The sequence below is a fragment of the Ambystoma mexicanum genome, chromosome 11 (genome assembly GCF_040938575.1).
Source record: "Ambystoma mexicanum isolate Mex_15411 chromosome 11, UKY_AmexF1_1, whole genome shotgun sequence".
In the NCBI taxonomy this organism is placed as follows: Eukaryota; Metazoa; Chordata; class Amphibia; order Caudata; family Ambystomatidae; genus Ambystoma; species Ambystoma mexicanum.
In genome coordinates this window covers 658,311,277-658,326,259 of record NC_090934.1, presented here as the reverse complement: position 1 = coordinate 658,326,259, position 14,983 = coordinate 658,311,277, and the positions used below count along the sequence as shown (strand labels likewise).

Genomic DNA, 14,983 nt, shown 5'->3' with positions numbered 1-14,983 from the left:
TGTCATTCCAAGGACTCATAGGTGGATTGTACCCTGGAAATGGGCATGACCATTTGGGGGGGGTGGGGGGGGACGCTGCAACGATTGTGGAGATTTGTCTACTATTTTAAGTTTGGTGAAGTTCCATTGAGGCGGAAAGGAGTCCTGAGTGCGGGGGAACAGCAGAGCCCTGCCATCTGGGGTCGTGGGTGGACAGGAGGCACGGGGCCATGCGGACTGGCCTCGGGCATCTTGGAATCTGGTGCTCCTGTCATAATTCCTTTCCCGTGGCAGTTCATCTTTTCCTGCCGTACCTTGGGACTCTCGACCAGGATGTCTGCCTAGGTTTCCGTGGGGAGGCAGACCCCTCGTCAGCAGCGCTTTGAGGCCTAAGGTGCAGCACCCTCGGGCGAGGTTGGGTGTATGATCTTTTCAGCATCTTCAAGGTGGGTGATTTTCTGTGTAGTGCCTTTATAAGAGAACTATCGGATCTGATGGTCCTGAAGGAAGAGAGTCCGAGGTCGGAGGGCCTTCCTCTTTTGACGTGTGAGGAGGGAGAGGTCCTGGTAGATCTGGAGGGGTGAGCCCTGGAAGGATAGTTTGTCCCAGGATCGGCTAATTGTTGAGATGGCTTTCTTTGTGGTGAAAAAGTGCACCCTAGTAATTACATCGGAGGGAAGGAGGGGGAGTCCCATTCCACACCTCGACGCAGGCGCAACGTGTGGATGCGGTCCAGAAGGAACTGGGGTTTGTCCAGCTGTGGAAGCAAAGATTGGAAGATATCTCCCACATTTTCCGTTCGGTCCTTGTCAGGGACTGAGGTCGGGATCCCTCAAACCCGGAGGTTATTGCGTCGGGTGCTGTTTTCAAGGTCTACCTGTTTAAATTCAATGATTTCACACTTGTCTTGCAGGGTTCTGATCGAGCATTGGATTTCCCCCAGGGCGGTTGCGTGGACTTGGGATTGATCTTCAACCTCCCCCAGCTTTTGTTCTGCCTCCGTTACCCTTTGGTCTACGCATTCCAGCTTTGTGGTGAGCTCGGTCATACATGACCTAAATTCTGATTTAATATCTGCCATGAAAGTCTGACTGTCGTCCTTGGTGGTGAGGGCTTCCCCTATCATCCCGGGACTTTTGCGGAGGAAGCTTGGGGCGGCCATGTTTCTTCCCTTTGTCAGCCGACCGCAGCATTGTAGCTATATCTGTGTTTTTACCAGATTTTAGCTGCTTAGTCATGGTATCTTTCGCAGATGAAGGGAGAGGCACAGTGGCTCTTGGGGTGGAATCGGGTAAGTAGGGCTTTTACCCAGGTTCAGTTCGCTATGGTTAGTTTGTGCGTGACTCCAAAGGCTCCAGCTTCTGTTCTTTATTGGCGTGGGTGCTTCTGGAGATTGTAACCTCTGACAGGGTGGTGGGTGGAAGGAGTCCTTTTATTTTCTGATTTGTGGATGAGTTTGATGTGCCCTCTTGGTTGGGAGTGAGGGGAGGGCTGATGTGTGGGCCGGTGAACCCCAGGAAATGAGTGGGAGCAGAGTGTCTACAGGAGCGGGAACTGTCACTCTTTGGTGGATCTTCATAAAGTGAGATTGTTTAAGCCCAAATTCACTTCAGGTGGTGGAAGTCCCTGGTGGCAGGGAGGGCCCTTTTGATGACTTCACGTCTACGCTCCAGACTATGCTGGGCCAATGGAGCCCCCAGAGTGGGACCCGGGGATTCTCCGCCCCATTCAGCCGACGAAATCACTCACCGCATTTAGAGGGAGGGAGGCCTGGGGGGGCTCCTCATCTCATTCGCTGTCTTGTACCTTTGGTTCCCCCGCTGCTGGGCCCTCTGCTTCAGGACTCGGATTGCATCTGGAAGGTCCTCCTCTTGGAGCCGCAAGATCTGGTCTTGTCTCTGAGCCCCCAGCTCCAGCGCCGCTGCGCCCTGAGTTGGACGCAGAGGCCAGGCGGGCTGCCTCTGTCAAAGGCACCTCGGGTTGTCTGTGGAGACCAATGGGCCCTCGGAGCGAAGGTTGCAGCTCCCTTAGTGGGGTGTGCGGGTGGCAGGGTATCGCAGCCGGGCTTGTCAGGGCTATAGAGCTCACTCAGCAGGACTCCTCCCAGAGCCAGCGCGGGTTCCGACAGCTCCGCCCGCCATCTTGGAGGAAGGCGGCAGTGAACAGACGGGGCCCACAGGCATCGTTCTGTGGCCGTGCGTGGGCTGAACTCCTCGTTTTTGTTCCGGACGTCACCCGGGAGCTTCTCCATTCCTGCTCAGTAACTTGCTTCTACTTTAGCATGCTGGAACTCCGCCGAAAGTAGAAATGCAGCAGGCCCACCACGGAGGCCATTAGAAGAGCGTCTGCATCGCCGGCGGTCTAGGCCACGCCCCCTTTTCTATACTTTTAATGTAAAGAGTTAATGGTGTACAGTGTGGGGCGAGAGCCTTTACTCTGATGTAATAGGCCTGAGTGAAGTGAAGGCCTTTATCAAACACTAAGGGTATTACATATAGCAAGCCCCGCTATTTCATCGTCCGTGCCACTACTACTGTCATTAGCTTTAGTTGAGTTCAAATTTCACTGGAAAACCGTAGTTTCAGGAACCGCAGGTAAATCCTTGCAGTTAGCAGTTTTTTCTGAAAAGGCTGCTTGCCAGTGGAATTGCACCATTCTGCCAGAGCGTGATGACTGGAAAATTCCTGAAATCGAAAATGCACATTTAAAAGACAGCAAATTTACACACTATCAAATCAAACTTCCATTCTGAAATGGAAGGACTAAACTGTTTAATGTGCCAATAATCAATCTGATCTAGTTTTTTGGAAACAAGTTTATGATGTTATTTCCTTTTCAGTACATGAAACGCCACTCTGCCAATGAACACCAAGAAATATCTCTAATAGCTACTCAATTTCTTGTGTGCATATGCCGATGCGACACCCGTCTTTTTCCTACCATGGACAAGTGTCCACAGCATTCATTCCACTGGCTCAATAATGGTACAAGCAGTCTTACTCAAGCACTGATCATTCAAAGGATGATGTTTTATGACCGCTTTTGTTCAAACAGCCCTTTTCAATGGAGAGACTCTGCATGCAGAATACTCTCCTTGATCTTACTGCAGATCGGAGCACCATCCCAAATCAGATGGCATCCTCTGGATGTTACAACCAACTGGTTCCATCACATACAATCGTCAGACTCCTGCCTGATTGGATGGGCAGCCACTAGGTGCAGGACAATTTGGACCGCTTCAGAAACGTTCAAACCTATACATGTCCTGAAACCGAAGGCAATTTTACTGACCCTCCAGCTTGTCCTACACACGTTTGTGTTCAAACATACGACACCACTGCTATGTTTTGTCTCAAGAAGTGGTGGGAAACCAAGTCACTGCATCACTTCATTATTGGCTCCTATTCTATGGAGCAGGGCTATATAGAGCAATGTAGTGTCCCATCTGTTTGGATCACTCCACATTCAGACAAGTGACCTGAGCAGATTCAACTGGGCTCTCAGTGACTGGGAACTCCTAGACAAGACAATGTATGCACAGGGGATATCCTGCAGAGAACATTTGGCATCACAAAAGAGCAGGAAGTGCCCAGGGGTATGCCTCTCGGAAGGATGTGGCAGGGGGGAATTAGGTGATAGATGTTTTCACCTACAATGGGGCCAAGGGTGCCAGTTCCTCCATGCATTTCCTCACCTGCCTCTTCTACTCAAGGTGATTCACAAATCGTCAGGATCGTCACATGATCTACATAGTCTGGGAAACCTGAAGCTACTCTTGTGTCTACTCCCCAGGGATTCTTCTGTTAAGGTGGCCAGGGAAGGGCCATTGCTTTTGGATCCCGAGCCTGGGGCTTGACAAGCAAGGGAAGATCGCCTGGGTAGAGTGTCCATTGGGACTGGAGTGAGGGTACCTGTAGGTGAGACATGGTATCCCCGTTTTCTAGTACTAACCTACCATCCCTTCGCCTTTATGGGCTATTGTCGGTCTCAGTCCATTATCGCATATGACTTTCCTTTAAGTAATCAGAAGAAGAGGCAACTAGGAGTAATGCAGATTATCCCATTGTAAGTACCACTCCAGTTCACCACACAACCCAAACAGCAATAGTAAAACAGTTCTGAAATAATAACCCTATAGATGCTTCAATTAAACAAATCAATCATACAAAGGACTATTAAAAATGCTATTAAAAACCCACCCCAGTAAAAGAAGTTGGAAGATGCAGATCAGGAATGTATAAGTACTCTGGCTACTTTGTCAGGGAGGAAACGGGCAAGAAATGCAGCAGTGTTTCAATAGGATGGGTCTGGGTGCAAAAGGGAGTTAAGCAGTCGCTAAGGCCCCAACCGATGGAACAAGGGGGCATGGTCACTTCCTGATTCAGTGGTAGGTGGTTTGGCAGTGTCTAACCAGGCTTCACACTGTTATGCTTGCTGGCCTAATTGGGTTTGGGGGTGTTGATTCCAGGGGGTAGTCTGATTTGAGCAGGTGCTCTGTGCACTTTGAAGGCTCCGTCGTACGATGCAGGACGAATGGTTCATGAGCCGTTTGATGATCAAGCGTAGTTGGAATAAGTACCATTGGTTCGTCTTGATGCGTGACACAAGGATCTAGCAGTCGAACTGCGATGCAAAGTCCTAACCGTTCGAACCGTTGCATAGAACCGTATCAAAGTAGCATGCAGAGTGTGCTGATGCTGGATCCGGACGAGTGGCAATGTTCCGCTGGGGCGATGCAGCGTTGAGCTGGTCCAATGATGCAAACAGCGATGGTTCAAAGTTAGTCAGTATCATTAGCAGCCTCAGCTGGTCTCGTTGGTGCAAAGGTGTGGTTCAAAGATTGCGCAGATGTGTTTGAATGGCGAAAACAGGAATCCTCGCTGTTCTTGCTCTTGGGATGCAGTGAGACCCACTGCAGGAGGCTCGAGGACAAGGTGGCTTAGGGAGGTTTTTGATCAGTGGTAGGCCTGCTGTGGTCCTCAGCAAGAGTCACCCCACTGTGTCCTGGGTGGTGGGTAGGGAGCAAAGCTTGCCTCTCCCTTGGAGCACACCTTTTTCGACTCGATATTTGATGGCTTTGGAAAGGCCAACTTTCCCATAAAAGATCCAGATTAATTATTTTTGTTGTCTGTGAAGGTCCGAAGGTGAATCCCAGAAAGAGGGGCTGCACCCTTCCTTGTTAAAATCTAAATGATCAATAGGATTGGGTAAAAGCAAGCCTGCTTTAATGGGCCCACTCCCTGTTAAGCTAACAAGCAGTCTTTAATTTACTGCATCATTCCCAGTGTTTTGCGCTGTATGAGGTGTAGGAGAGGGGAAGGAAAGGGACGTCCAGCAAAAAAGCAAGATGCAAGGACCCTTTCCCAAATCTTCTAAGAAGCCTCTGACTGCACTGACTATGCCACCCTCCCAAGCCCACATCATCAAAGGCCCTTTGGTATGCAACACCCTGGTGTGAGGCTGGACCTTTTGTTCAGGGTGTGCCTTTTGAGGCCTTCTTTCCAGAAGAACTCCTGCTGAGTGTACTGGACTGGAAAGGTGTTATCCGATCCACAAAGGGAGACATAAACTGTCAGTCTATATACTTCTAGTTGAGCTTGTACAGGCTGTCATAACTAGAATAAACACACAGCCCTTCCACAGCCGGCTTGAGCTTAAAGTGTTGACATATGCATGTGACCTTTGAGGTGTGGAGGCAGGGTTGGGGCACTTATTTGGGCTTATTTTCCCAGCTATCAATGTTGTGTTTGAAATCTGGTCAGCCGGGGCATGGTTTGGCAGCGTATCTAAGTTACACCAACATATGCTGGAGCTGCATTCAGCCAAGCGTGTGGGTAAGTCTTGCTTCTGTGGGCAAAAGATCCATTTTGTCAGCAAGCATAGATCTAATTCAAAATGGGAGTCTTGCTAACTATACAATGACAGTACATGGAATGTAATGCCGAGTCTTTCTAATCGGTGCAGGTCTTCTCTTCTTATTTGAATTAATTTACAATTGCATTTCATCCTGTTTATTTTTTAACCTCAATTTCATCCAACTACATTTTTCCTCCACACTGCTATGGTGGGATTGTATGTGGGCGGTTTGTATAAAACAGTGTCATTGAGCTTGTTCTAACGATTTAGCATAGGATTGATGAGGTGTGTTTCACAGTCCAGAATGTTCATGGGTGGTGCTGTTGAGATTGAGGTGCTCCTTATGCACCACAGCAATCTCTCCTCTTCTTTTACTTACTTGGAGAGTTTGTTTTTTCAGGATTGTTTTGTACGATGCCTTCTTGTAGTCCTCTGCTAGCCATGTTTCTGTAAGAAACAGCAGCCCATTACTCTTCCCCCTCGCCCCACTTAGAATCTTGTCTCACAATGTTCTTTTTAGACATTGATTGCGCGTTGATCAGGTTGCAGTGTATCTTGCTCTTTGCACCTGGAGCCCTTTTGGTGTGGTTTGCAGCTTGGTGTTTGTCCCATCTTTGGGGTTTTCCTTATCCTCTATATTTGTAGGGTGCGGATTGGCAGGGACTTTGGGTCTTCATAGATGTGTGATGCCGTTTGTCAGTATGGTTGAGTAGTTTACCTGAAATGGCAAAATTCTTTGGTATTTAGATTATGTCCTGCAACAATAATGACCCTGCAACGATTTCTTTTCTTTCTCTGAAGTTCAATATTTTTTCAAGGATCAACCCTATCATGTCTAAAATGTATCATTTTTGGCAAATCGGGAAGTATTGATAGCAGATTTCATATGGGAAAATAAATCCCCATAGAACCTCTTGAGGCGAATTACTCCCAATGCTACCTATCAAGATTAGCATAGCTTAAGTAAATCTTACCCAGAAGTCTGTGTTCAGTAATTCTAGACTTGTGTGATTTCAGATTCTGATGTTAAAAGAAAAACTTTCTGCATACGAAGAACGCGAAATGGACATCCCACATGAGCGCAGGAAGAGCCTTCTGATTTGTTCCAGCCAGAAGAAAGCTGAAGTGCAAAGGTACATTTTTATTTTTAATTATACAGTTTATGGCAGTTTATAACTAGAGTCTTACATCACTTAATGACAAAATAGGTTTGAATATTTTGGAATTAAAAAAAAAAACTGTTGTAGTTCCAAACCTCTTAGACAGAGGGTCTGCTTGCATGAAGTAAGAACTATTGAAATGAAACTTTACATTTTAGACTGATGCAAAGTAACCATTGCCCATTTTTAACTTGGTGCATGTCTGTGTTTTTGTGATTCTATTGACATTGTCAAGGTGGCACAAGGCACCCTGAGAATTTCCAATGCAATAAGTATAGTTACTGGAAGCAAATCTTAAATAATGGTTCAATACTGACATAGGGCCTTATAAGCCAACATGACATACGAGACCATCACTTGCGTATCATTCCAAAATGTTTTGAGTGTTTATTTTTGGGAACGTAACCCATTCAGGCACTGTGGATGACTGGTAGATATTCAGACTTTTACCATCTAGTTTGGCTATCTCCTGAAAATACATTTTTTTTAAAACATCAAAAGAAAAAAGATTTTAATATTGTTCATAGACCATCGTTGATTTTGTTGGTCTTGGAACGTTTTTATTTTGTGCACATTAAACTAAAGGCGATTTAAATCTTGCAAGTCGGTAATTAGTGAATTGGTGTACAGTTAAAGGACTGTCATGTTCTTAAGTTCCATCACACTAGGTAGTATAGCATTTAGCTCAGTGTTTTTCTAAAGCTGTTCTCATTGTGAATTATTTTCATTTTTTTTCTTCAACCAAGGTATGTGCTTGTGAACACTTTTAAAAAAAGTCTGTGTACAGATCCTTTCACATTTGCTCTAAGCCAGTTATTTTCTAGTTATAAGATGGTATACTCAGAGGTGTTGCATATATCAGTTCTGTATTGGGATATTTTCAGAGCCATCGTTATTTTAAATTTACAGATTTCAAGAACTTCTGAAATGTTTATTTACGAGCCGAGAAGAGATTCGGAAAGAAGTGCTGACCTTAGAAATGCATCAAAAAGAAAATGAACTTAAAACATTTCATCAGCTACAGCTTTATAATCAAATTCATATGATGTGCTCGGCGGAAAAAGCAGTGAAGGTGACTTATTTTGCTTCCCAAGTTAAATGTTGATCTTGTGCTCAATTTTCCAGCATTTGAAAGCAAGAGATGTCAAATAGTTTGATAGAATTCAGTTTCATGTGGCTTTGTGCGTCTAGTCCCCAAGTAATTCATTTATTATAAAAAAAAAATGAATGTTTAATCTGGCGATATAGTTATATTTCAGTACGTTTTAAAAGGTGCATTTGAGCTTGTCGAGCTCCTCATGAATCCTAATATGGGTAAATGGCATGCAACTGTTCTCATTAAGTTTAATTTTTCATAAAAGTAATTTATATAATCTTAGAATCCAGGATGCCCAATCAAGCCCTAGGGAATTATTTGCCATTCTCCATGAGCTGGAATCTCCAGCCTTGACCCCGGACCACTCCATCAATGACCGGCAATGGTGCACCAATGTGCAAAAAGCCCTAGCAGACAAAATCCCCCTTCTGCAAAGTAAAATTGAAATAAAAAAATCCAAACTCAACACTGACGCAGCCCATCAAACTACAACCTCAGAACCACACGTGATCAACACATTCACGTTTAGGTCAGTGTCCACAGTGGAAACCATATACATCATCAAAGGGCTAAAACCTTCAAGATGCAAAGGTGACACTTGTCCTGCCACCCTTATAAAAGAATGCGCCAACGAACTGGCTCCACTCATCACCACCATCAACAACAGTTAATTTGCCTCCAGTTTAGTACCCAATGATCTAAAAGAAGCTTGGGTACTCCCTTTGCAAAGAAAAAACCTACCTTGGACCCTAATATCCCAAGTAACTTCCAACCTATCACCACCATCGCATCACTGCTTCCTCTGCTCTTGTGCACTGCTTCCTCCTCTGACCCACTTCTCTCACTCTGCTTTCTTGCCTATCATATCACATGTCACCCATCACTCTCCTTCTCTCGTTTGCCTCTCATATTGTGACCATTTTTAAAAAATGTAGATTTTGACCATGATCCTCAAAAAATGGGGCATTTAAAAATCAAGCCGAGGATATGCTACTTTTAGAGAATCCCTTTTTTGGAAATGAGCAGGTCAACTTATTTTCAAAGGTGACTTGCGCATTTCCACGGGGCTGTGGTGTAGTGCAAATTGTGTGCTGGTCAGCTGCATTGAATAGGGTTCTAGGTTGTTTGACCAAAGTGTAATTATTTGCGGTGGAATTGACCATAGTAAATTTTGCAGTGAATAGATTTGTACATCAGCCAAACAACCCAAAATTTCTCCAGCATGGGGTCTGGCATGGATTCACATGCTCATGAATATTCCCCGTCGTCAGGCTGGGAATCCTCGGTAAAGAAAAAACCAGTATCAGTTTCGTTTCTGATCTGTCTTTCGTAGTAGTAACCAATCACTGGTCTCTCCGTCATGCTGACCACAGCCAATGACTGCCCTCTACCTAAGCACCGCCTCTGGCAGCCATCTTCAGATTTTTACCGCACGTTCATGTGTTGGGATCCTCGTGCTATTGCTCTCGAGCGTTAGTGCTATTTTTTCACGTTTTTTGCTCAAAAACTTCGTTTTTTTCGGTCAAAAGAGCCTCAAGCTCCACCGACTCTCCATCCGATTAACGGGGACCCGTGTCGGATTCGTCTGCGCCCCTCAAGGGTGAAGATTTCGTCGAGCTACGCTTTGGAGGACTCCAGAAGCTTCTCAGGCCCGGACATGGCCCAGGAGAAGGGAAGCTCGACGCCCGGAAAGCTGTTCAGGGTCTGCCCTGGATGCCAGCTGCAGAACGTCTTTAAGGAGGACGAGCACTCCTTTTGTCTCTACTGCTTACATGAGGACAAGACGCACGTGGAGAAGGACTGTGCGTTTTGCGGCAATATGTCGGAGCGGACCATGAAGGACCGACATCAACGTCTCGCCAACTGGCTGGAAGGGAAGAGCCCGTCAGGCGAGAAGAAGAGGAAGACATCCGAGCGGTCTTCTAAGACCTTTGAGGACGCCCCGGCGACAGGGGTCCAACACAAGGCCAAGCACCGCGAGTCCGCTGGCACCGGGAGCGCCGAATGGTCGGGCTCTACGGGCGCCAGGCAGGGCGCACCCTCCCCGGCACCATCAACCATGAGCCAACGCTCTGGGTCGGGTAAGAGGAAGGGCGAGCACCCGGCAAAGCTCCTGGAGAGGCCCCGGTTGAGCTCGAAGGCCCCATCGGAAGGGGAGTGAGGCAGTGTCCCCCCCCCTCAAGGATAAGGCGGTGAGCGCACCTAAGGTGGTGAAGGCCTTAATCCATCCGGCCGAGCCCTCTATCGATACTGTCGCAGCGACCCTGGCTCAGCCTGTGGAGGCTACACCAGTGGTGGCGACCTCGGGGCTCAGAGTCTCCCTGCCACCTCGGAGGGAGTCCTCTTTTGTGCCCATCGTTAGGGCCCCCGTGAAATCCCCAGCGGGGAAGAAAAAGGGGGGGCAGGGTGTCGTCGTAGATTCGGCTTCAACCTCGGAGGAAGAGCTGATCGAGGTCTTAAGCCACGGCCTTGGCGTGGAAGAAGACCGGCCCGTCGGGATGGATCCCGACGCAGGTGACGACAACATCGTCGAGGGTGCCGACGGGGCCCCTGATCGCCCGTCGGATTCCCCTCTGCCAGCGCCGCAAGACAACTCAGCGGCCATTTTGTTGGCTATACAGTCTCAGAGATAAGGACGAGACTACCGTTGCCGACGGAGGAACCTCTCCCGTCGGGGGATCCTGAACCGGGACCTTCTGGCGTTCCCCGCCCAAGAAAAGGATTCACCCTCCACCTCCTTTTCAGCCGTCGCGCACCGTCCAGCCCTCCTCCCCGTCCACCCGAGGGGATGATACGGGGACTGACACGGCAGCGACAGGTACGGACGACGAGGTATACGACGAGGATCTACCGTCGTCACCTCTAACCAGGGCTTCTCCGCCCGACGAGATTGGTTCGTTCCACTCCATGATCGCCAGGGCATCCGAGCTTTTCCAACTCTGCCCTGAGGAGAAGAAAAAGGAAGGATTCCATTATCAACGGCGCGAGGCCAAGAGGAAGACGGTCCTCGCGGTGCCTTTACTGGACGACATTTGGGATGAGGGCCTCGCCCTCCTCAAGAACCCTTCCACTACGCCAGCTAGAAGAGACCGGTACGAGAAGAAGTACCGGGTCCTGGACGCGGCCCCCCTGTGCCTCCGGGCGCAGCCTACCCCGGACTCCGTCGTCTCCGCGGCGGCCAGGAAGAAAGCGGGGGGGGTGCGGCCTCCATATCGACTTCCACACCGGACGGCGAGGGAAAGAAATTGGACACTATGGGACGCAGGGTCATCTCGTCTGCAGCGACGACGATTAAAGCGGCCAACGCCTTGGCTATCGTGGCCCGCTATGACAGGGAGCTATGGTACAAACTGGCTCCCCTGCTGGACTTCCTACCGGACGACAAGAGGGCGGATGCCCTGGAGATCCTACAGGAAGGTGAGGTGGCGTCGGACCACGCCATCACTATTGCGACGGACATCGCTGACACTGGGTTTCGCCAGTTGGGCAACGGCGTGTGCCTTAGGTGGCGTGGATGGCTCAAGGCTACGGACTTCCGTCAAGACGTACAGACCAGAGTCCTGGACATGCCGTTCGATGGGAACAACCTGTTTGGGAAAACAGTGGACGATTCCCTTCAGGCCATTAAAGCGGACACTGAGACGGCCCGGGCCCTTGGGGTTCTGCAGCAACGACGGACGCCCTTTTGGAGCAGCGGAGGCAAGGGTGCCTCCAAAGGTTCCGGCGGCGGTTTCTCCACCTACCGTCAAGCGGCCCGCTCGTCGTCTCAGGAGGCCTACAGAGGACGAGGCAAGTCTGGCGGACCCCGCCGTCGTCGCCAAGGAGGTCAAGGCGGCAAAGCCTCGTCGAAACAGGATTGAACCGACCGTGGGGTCGGGCCCCCACCGATGCACCCCGGTGGGAGGCCGGCTGGCGAGCTTCGTCAGCGTGTGGGAGTCCATCTCCACCGACCGTTGGGTGCTGGATACCTTAGCCCGGGGCCACGCGCTCGAGTTTCAAAGAAGGTGCCCGTGCGTCCCCCCCCCCGTGGCCAGGAAAGAGCTTCACGTCCCTCAACTTCTCCTGGAGGTAAGGGCGATGCTCAGGAAGGGCGCCATCGAACTCGTCCCAAAGAGGCTTCGGGGCTCTGGAGTTTACTCGAGATACTTCCTCGTGAAGAAGACGGGAGGATGGCGCCCCATCCTAGACCAGCGACGTCTGAACAAATTCATCAAGGCGCAGAAGTTCCGGATGGTCACCCTCCAGCACGTCCTGGGTCAGCTGGAGGAAGGAGACTCCCTGTCGTCTTTGGATTTGGAGGATGCCTACTTCCATATTCCCATCCTAAATTCCTCAGGTTTGTGGTCCAAGGGCGTCACTACCAGTTCAAAGCCCTCCCCTTCGGACTACGGTCGGCACCCAGGGTATTCACCAAGTGCCTTGCACCGGTGGCAGCGCAGCTGCGCCGCGAGGGTATCCACGTCTACCCCTACCTGGACGACTGGCTCATCCGAGCCAAGACGAGGGAGCTCGCCGTGGAGCACACGGCAAGGACCGTCCAACTTCTCACGGACCTGGGATTCTCCGTGAACTACGCCAAGTCCCACCTGGTACCCGCGCAAAACGCACTGTTTCTGGGAGCGAAGCTCGACACAGTGTCCCTTCTGGCCTCCCCGTCGGAGGAAAGGACCAGGTCCATCCTGGGCAAGGTACAGCGGATGTTGGCTTCCGACGCGGCCAAGGTGAGGACCATGAAGTCCCTCCTCGGAATGATGTCTTCTTGCATCTACCTCATTCCCATATCCAGGCTCCGGATGCGCCCGTTGCAGGAGTTCCTGGACGCGCGCTGGATCCAAACGACGGGCGGCTTCGAGGAGAGGATCACACTCGACGAGAGTTTCTGCCGAGCGGTCCGGTGGTGGGGCACCCGCGCGCATCTGACGGCGGGCATGGACTTCCAGACCCCAGACCACCAGGAGACAGTGACCACGGATGCCTCCCTGGAAGGGTGCGGAGCGCACACTGAAAATCTGCACGCGAGAGGCCTTTGGCTCCCGACGGAGAAGCCCCTCCATATCAACGTCCTGGAGCTCCGTGCAGTGTTCTGGGCCCTCAGGTCCTTCCTTCCGTCCCTCAAGGGCAAGGTGGTGAGGATCTTCACCGACAACACCACCACCATGTTTTACATCAGGAAACGGGGCGGAACCAGGTCCCCAGCACTGTCCAAGGAGGTGCAGGACCTGTGGCATTGGGCCGTCGCCCAAAGGATGTTTCTGGTGCCGTTTCATCTGGCAGGGATAAAAAACACCATCGCCGACTCACTCAGCAGGGAGCTGCGCTCGTGCCACGAGTGGGAACTACGGCAGGATCTAGTGGATCGCCTCTTCCGACGGTGGGGCACACCCCAGATCGACCTGTTCGCGACGGCGACGAACTCCAAGTGCCGGAGGTTCGCCAGCAGGTTTCCCCAGGCGAGGAGCATGGGCGATGCTTTCTCGTTCCCCTGGGAGGGCCTGTTCCTCTACGCGTTCCCTCCTTTGCCACTGCTAATCCGGCTCGTCAACCAGCTCAAGAGGTCACAGCAGATATGGTTCCCGGACCTTCTGGACTTGTCAACGTCCCCGCCAATCAAGCTGCCGGTGGACGCGGATCTACTCTCCAGGGAAGGAGGCGCCATCCTCCACCACGACCCGAAATCGCTGAACTTACAGGCCTGGCTCCTGCAGCGCTAGAATTTGGAGGATACGACATACCGGCCGACTTGAATAGAAGCGCTCTCCCGACAGTGTTCAGTAAGCTCCCCGCGCCTTTTACAGTGACAGACCCATCAGGGGCCTGCCATTGTAAAATGCGACCCAAAAAACGCATTTCTATCCTGTTTGAGGAACAGAAATGCAAGCGACATAGCAGCGGTTCATACCTTAAATAAAATGCGTGACAGGGTCAATTAAGACCCTGTCATGCAGTGGCACCCCCACCTCCCGTGTGCGTAGGGTTGCCTACAATTTCTGCACATTTAAAAGTGCATCTTGCTTGGAAATTTAGGATGCACTTTTAAATTGGCAGAAACTCCCCTCTGATTTGCTCAATGAGGTGAAAAAGGCCACCTGAATGGGCACGCATATAAAATCCACAATAGACACCTGAATGGGCACATTTAATAAAATGTACCCATTCAGGTGTCCCTTGTGGATTGGGCTGCTCTTTTTTTGGGAGCAAGTGATGAGATGTGTTGGCGCATTTGATTTCGTGCGTTAACATTTTTTGATAATCTGGCGCCCTTTTTCTTTTTTTTTTCTTTTTTAAACAGTAGTTTGGCACATTTTTGTGGACAACGGCCGTTTTCACAGCATTTTGCGCAAAACGGCTGCTTTCGCAGCATTTTGCAGGATCGCAAAATTGCAATAAGCTGGAGGGTCTGCAGAGAGTCTGCCATAATAAAAAGTCTCAAAGTGCCATTCATATCAGGATTTTTACATGCGCAAGTTCTCGCCTTAAATCTTTATCGTGGGTCTCCCTCTTGAGGTTGATATCTCTTTTTTTTCACAATGTTCACACTTGGTCTGCCTCGTTCGGACTCTGACCACCGATCTCCCTCTTTCAGGCTCGGATCATCTTTTTACAAGACTTTCGAATGTGTGATGGGTTTTGCTTAAACTGGTGCAGGATCACTTTGATTCACTTCACATGATTGTTTTCATCAATCTTCTACTTTCATTTCACGGGGTGGGGTACCTTACAGAGACCTTCGATTGAGCACATTTACAGTGCCGAACCACTCTTTCAACGGTATTGTATCTTGCTTTCTTAAGTTCAAACATTCATTAGCACGTTAGCTTTACTTGCGTCTTTCATCGCACACGTTCATCAATGTTCGTTCCAGCGCTCATTATACAATGTTGTTGCTTGCAAC

The 14,983-nt window shown here is 49.8% G+C and overlaps 1 protein-coding gene across 2 annotated transcripts in view; it reads left to right on the top strand.

Annotated features, from left to right (window-relative positions):
- The window catches only part of KIF18A (kinesin family member 18A), a 375,729-nt gene that overhangs the window by 172,580 nt on the left and 188,166 nt on the right, over positions 1-14,983 (top strand). For both annotated transcript variants that reach the window (XM_069623518.1, XM_069623519.1), the window contains exons 9-10: positions 6,853-6,968; positions 7,905-8,067. In XM_069623518.1, the coding sequence (XP_069479619.1) occupies positions 6,853-6,968; positions 7,905-8,067 (279 nt within the window). The remainder of the gene's footprint in view (positions 1-6,852; positions 6,969-7,904; positions 8,068-14,983) is intronic.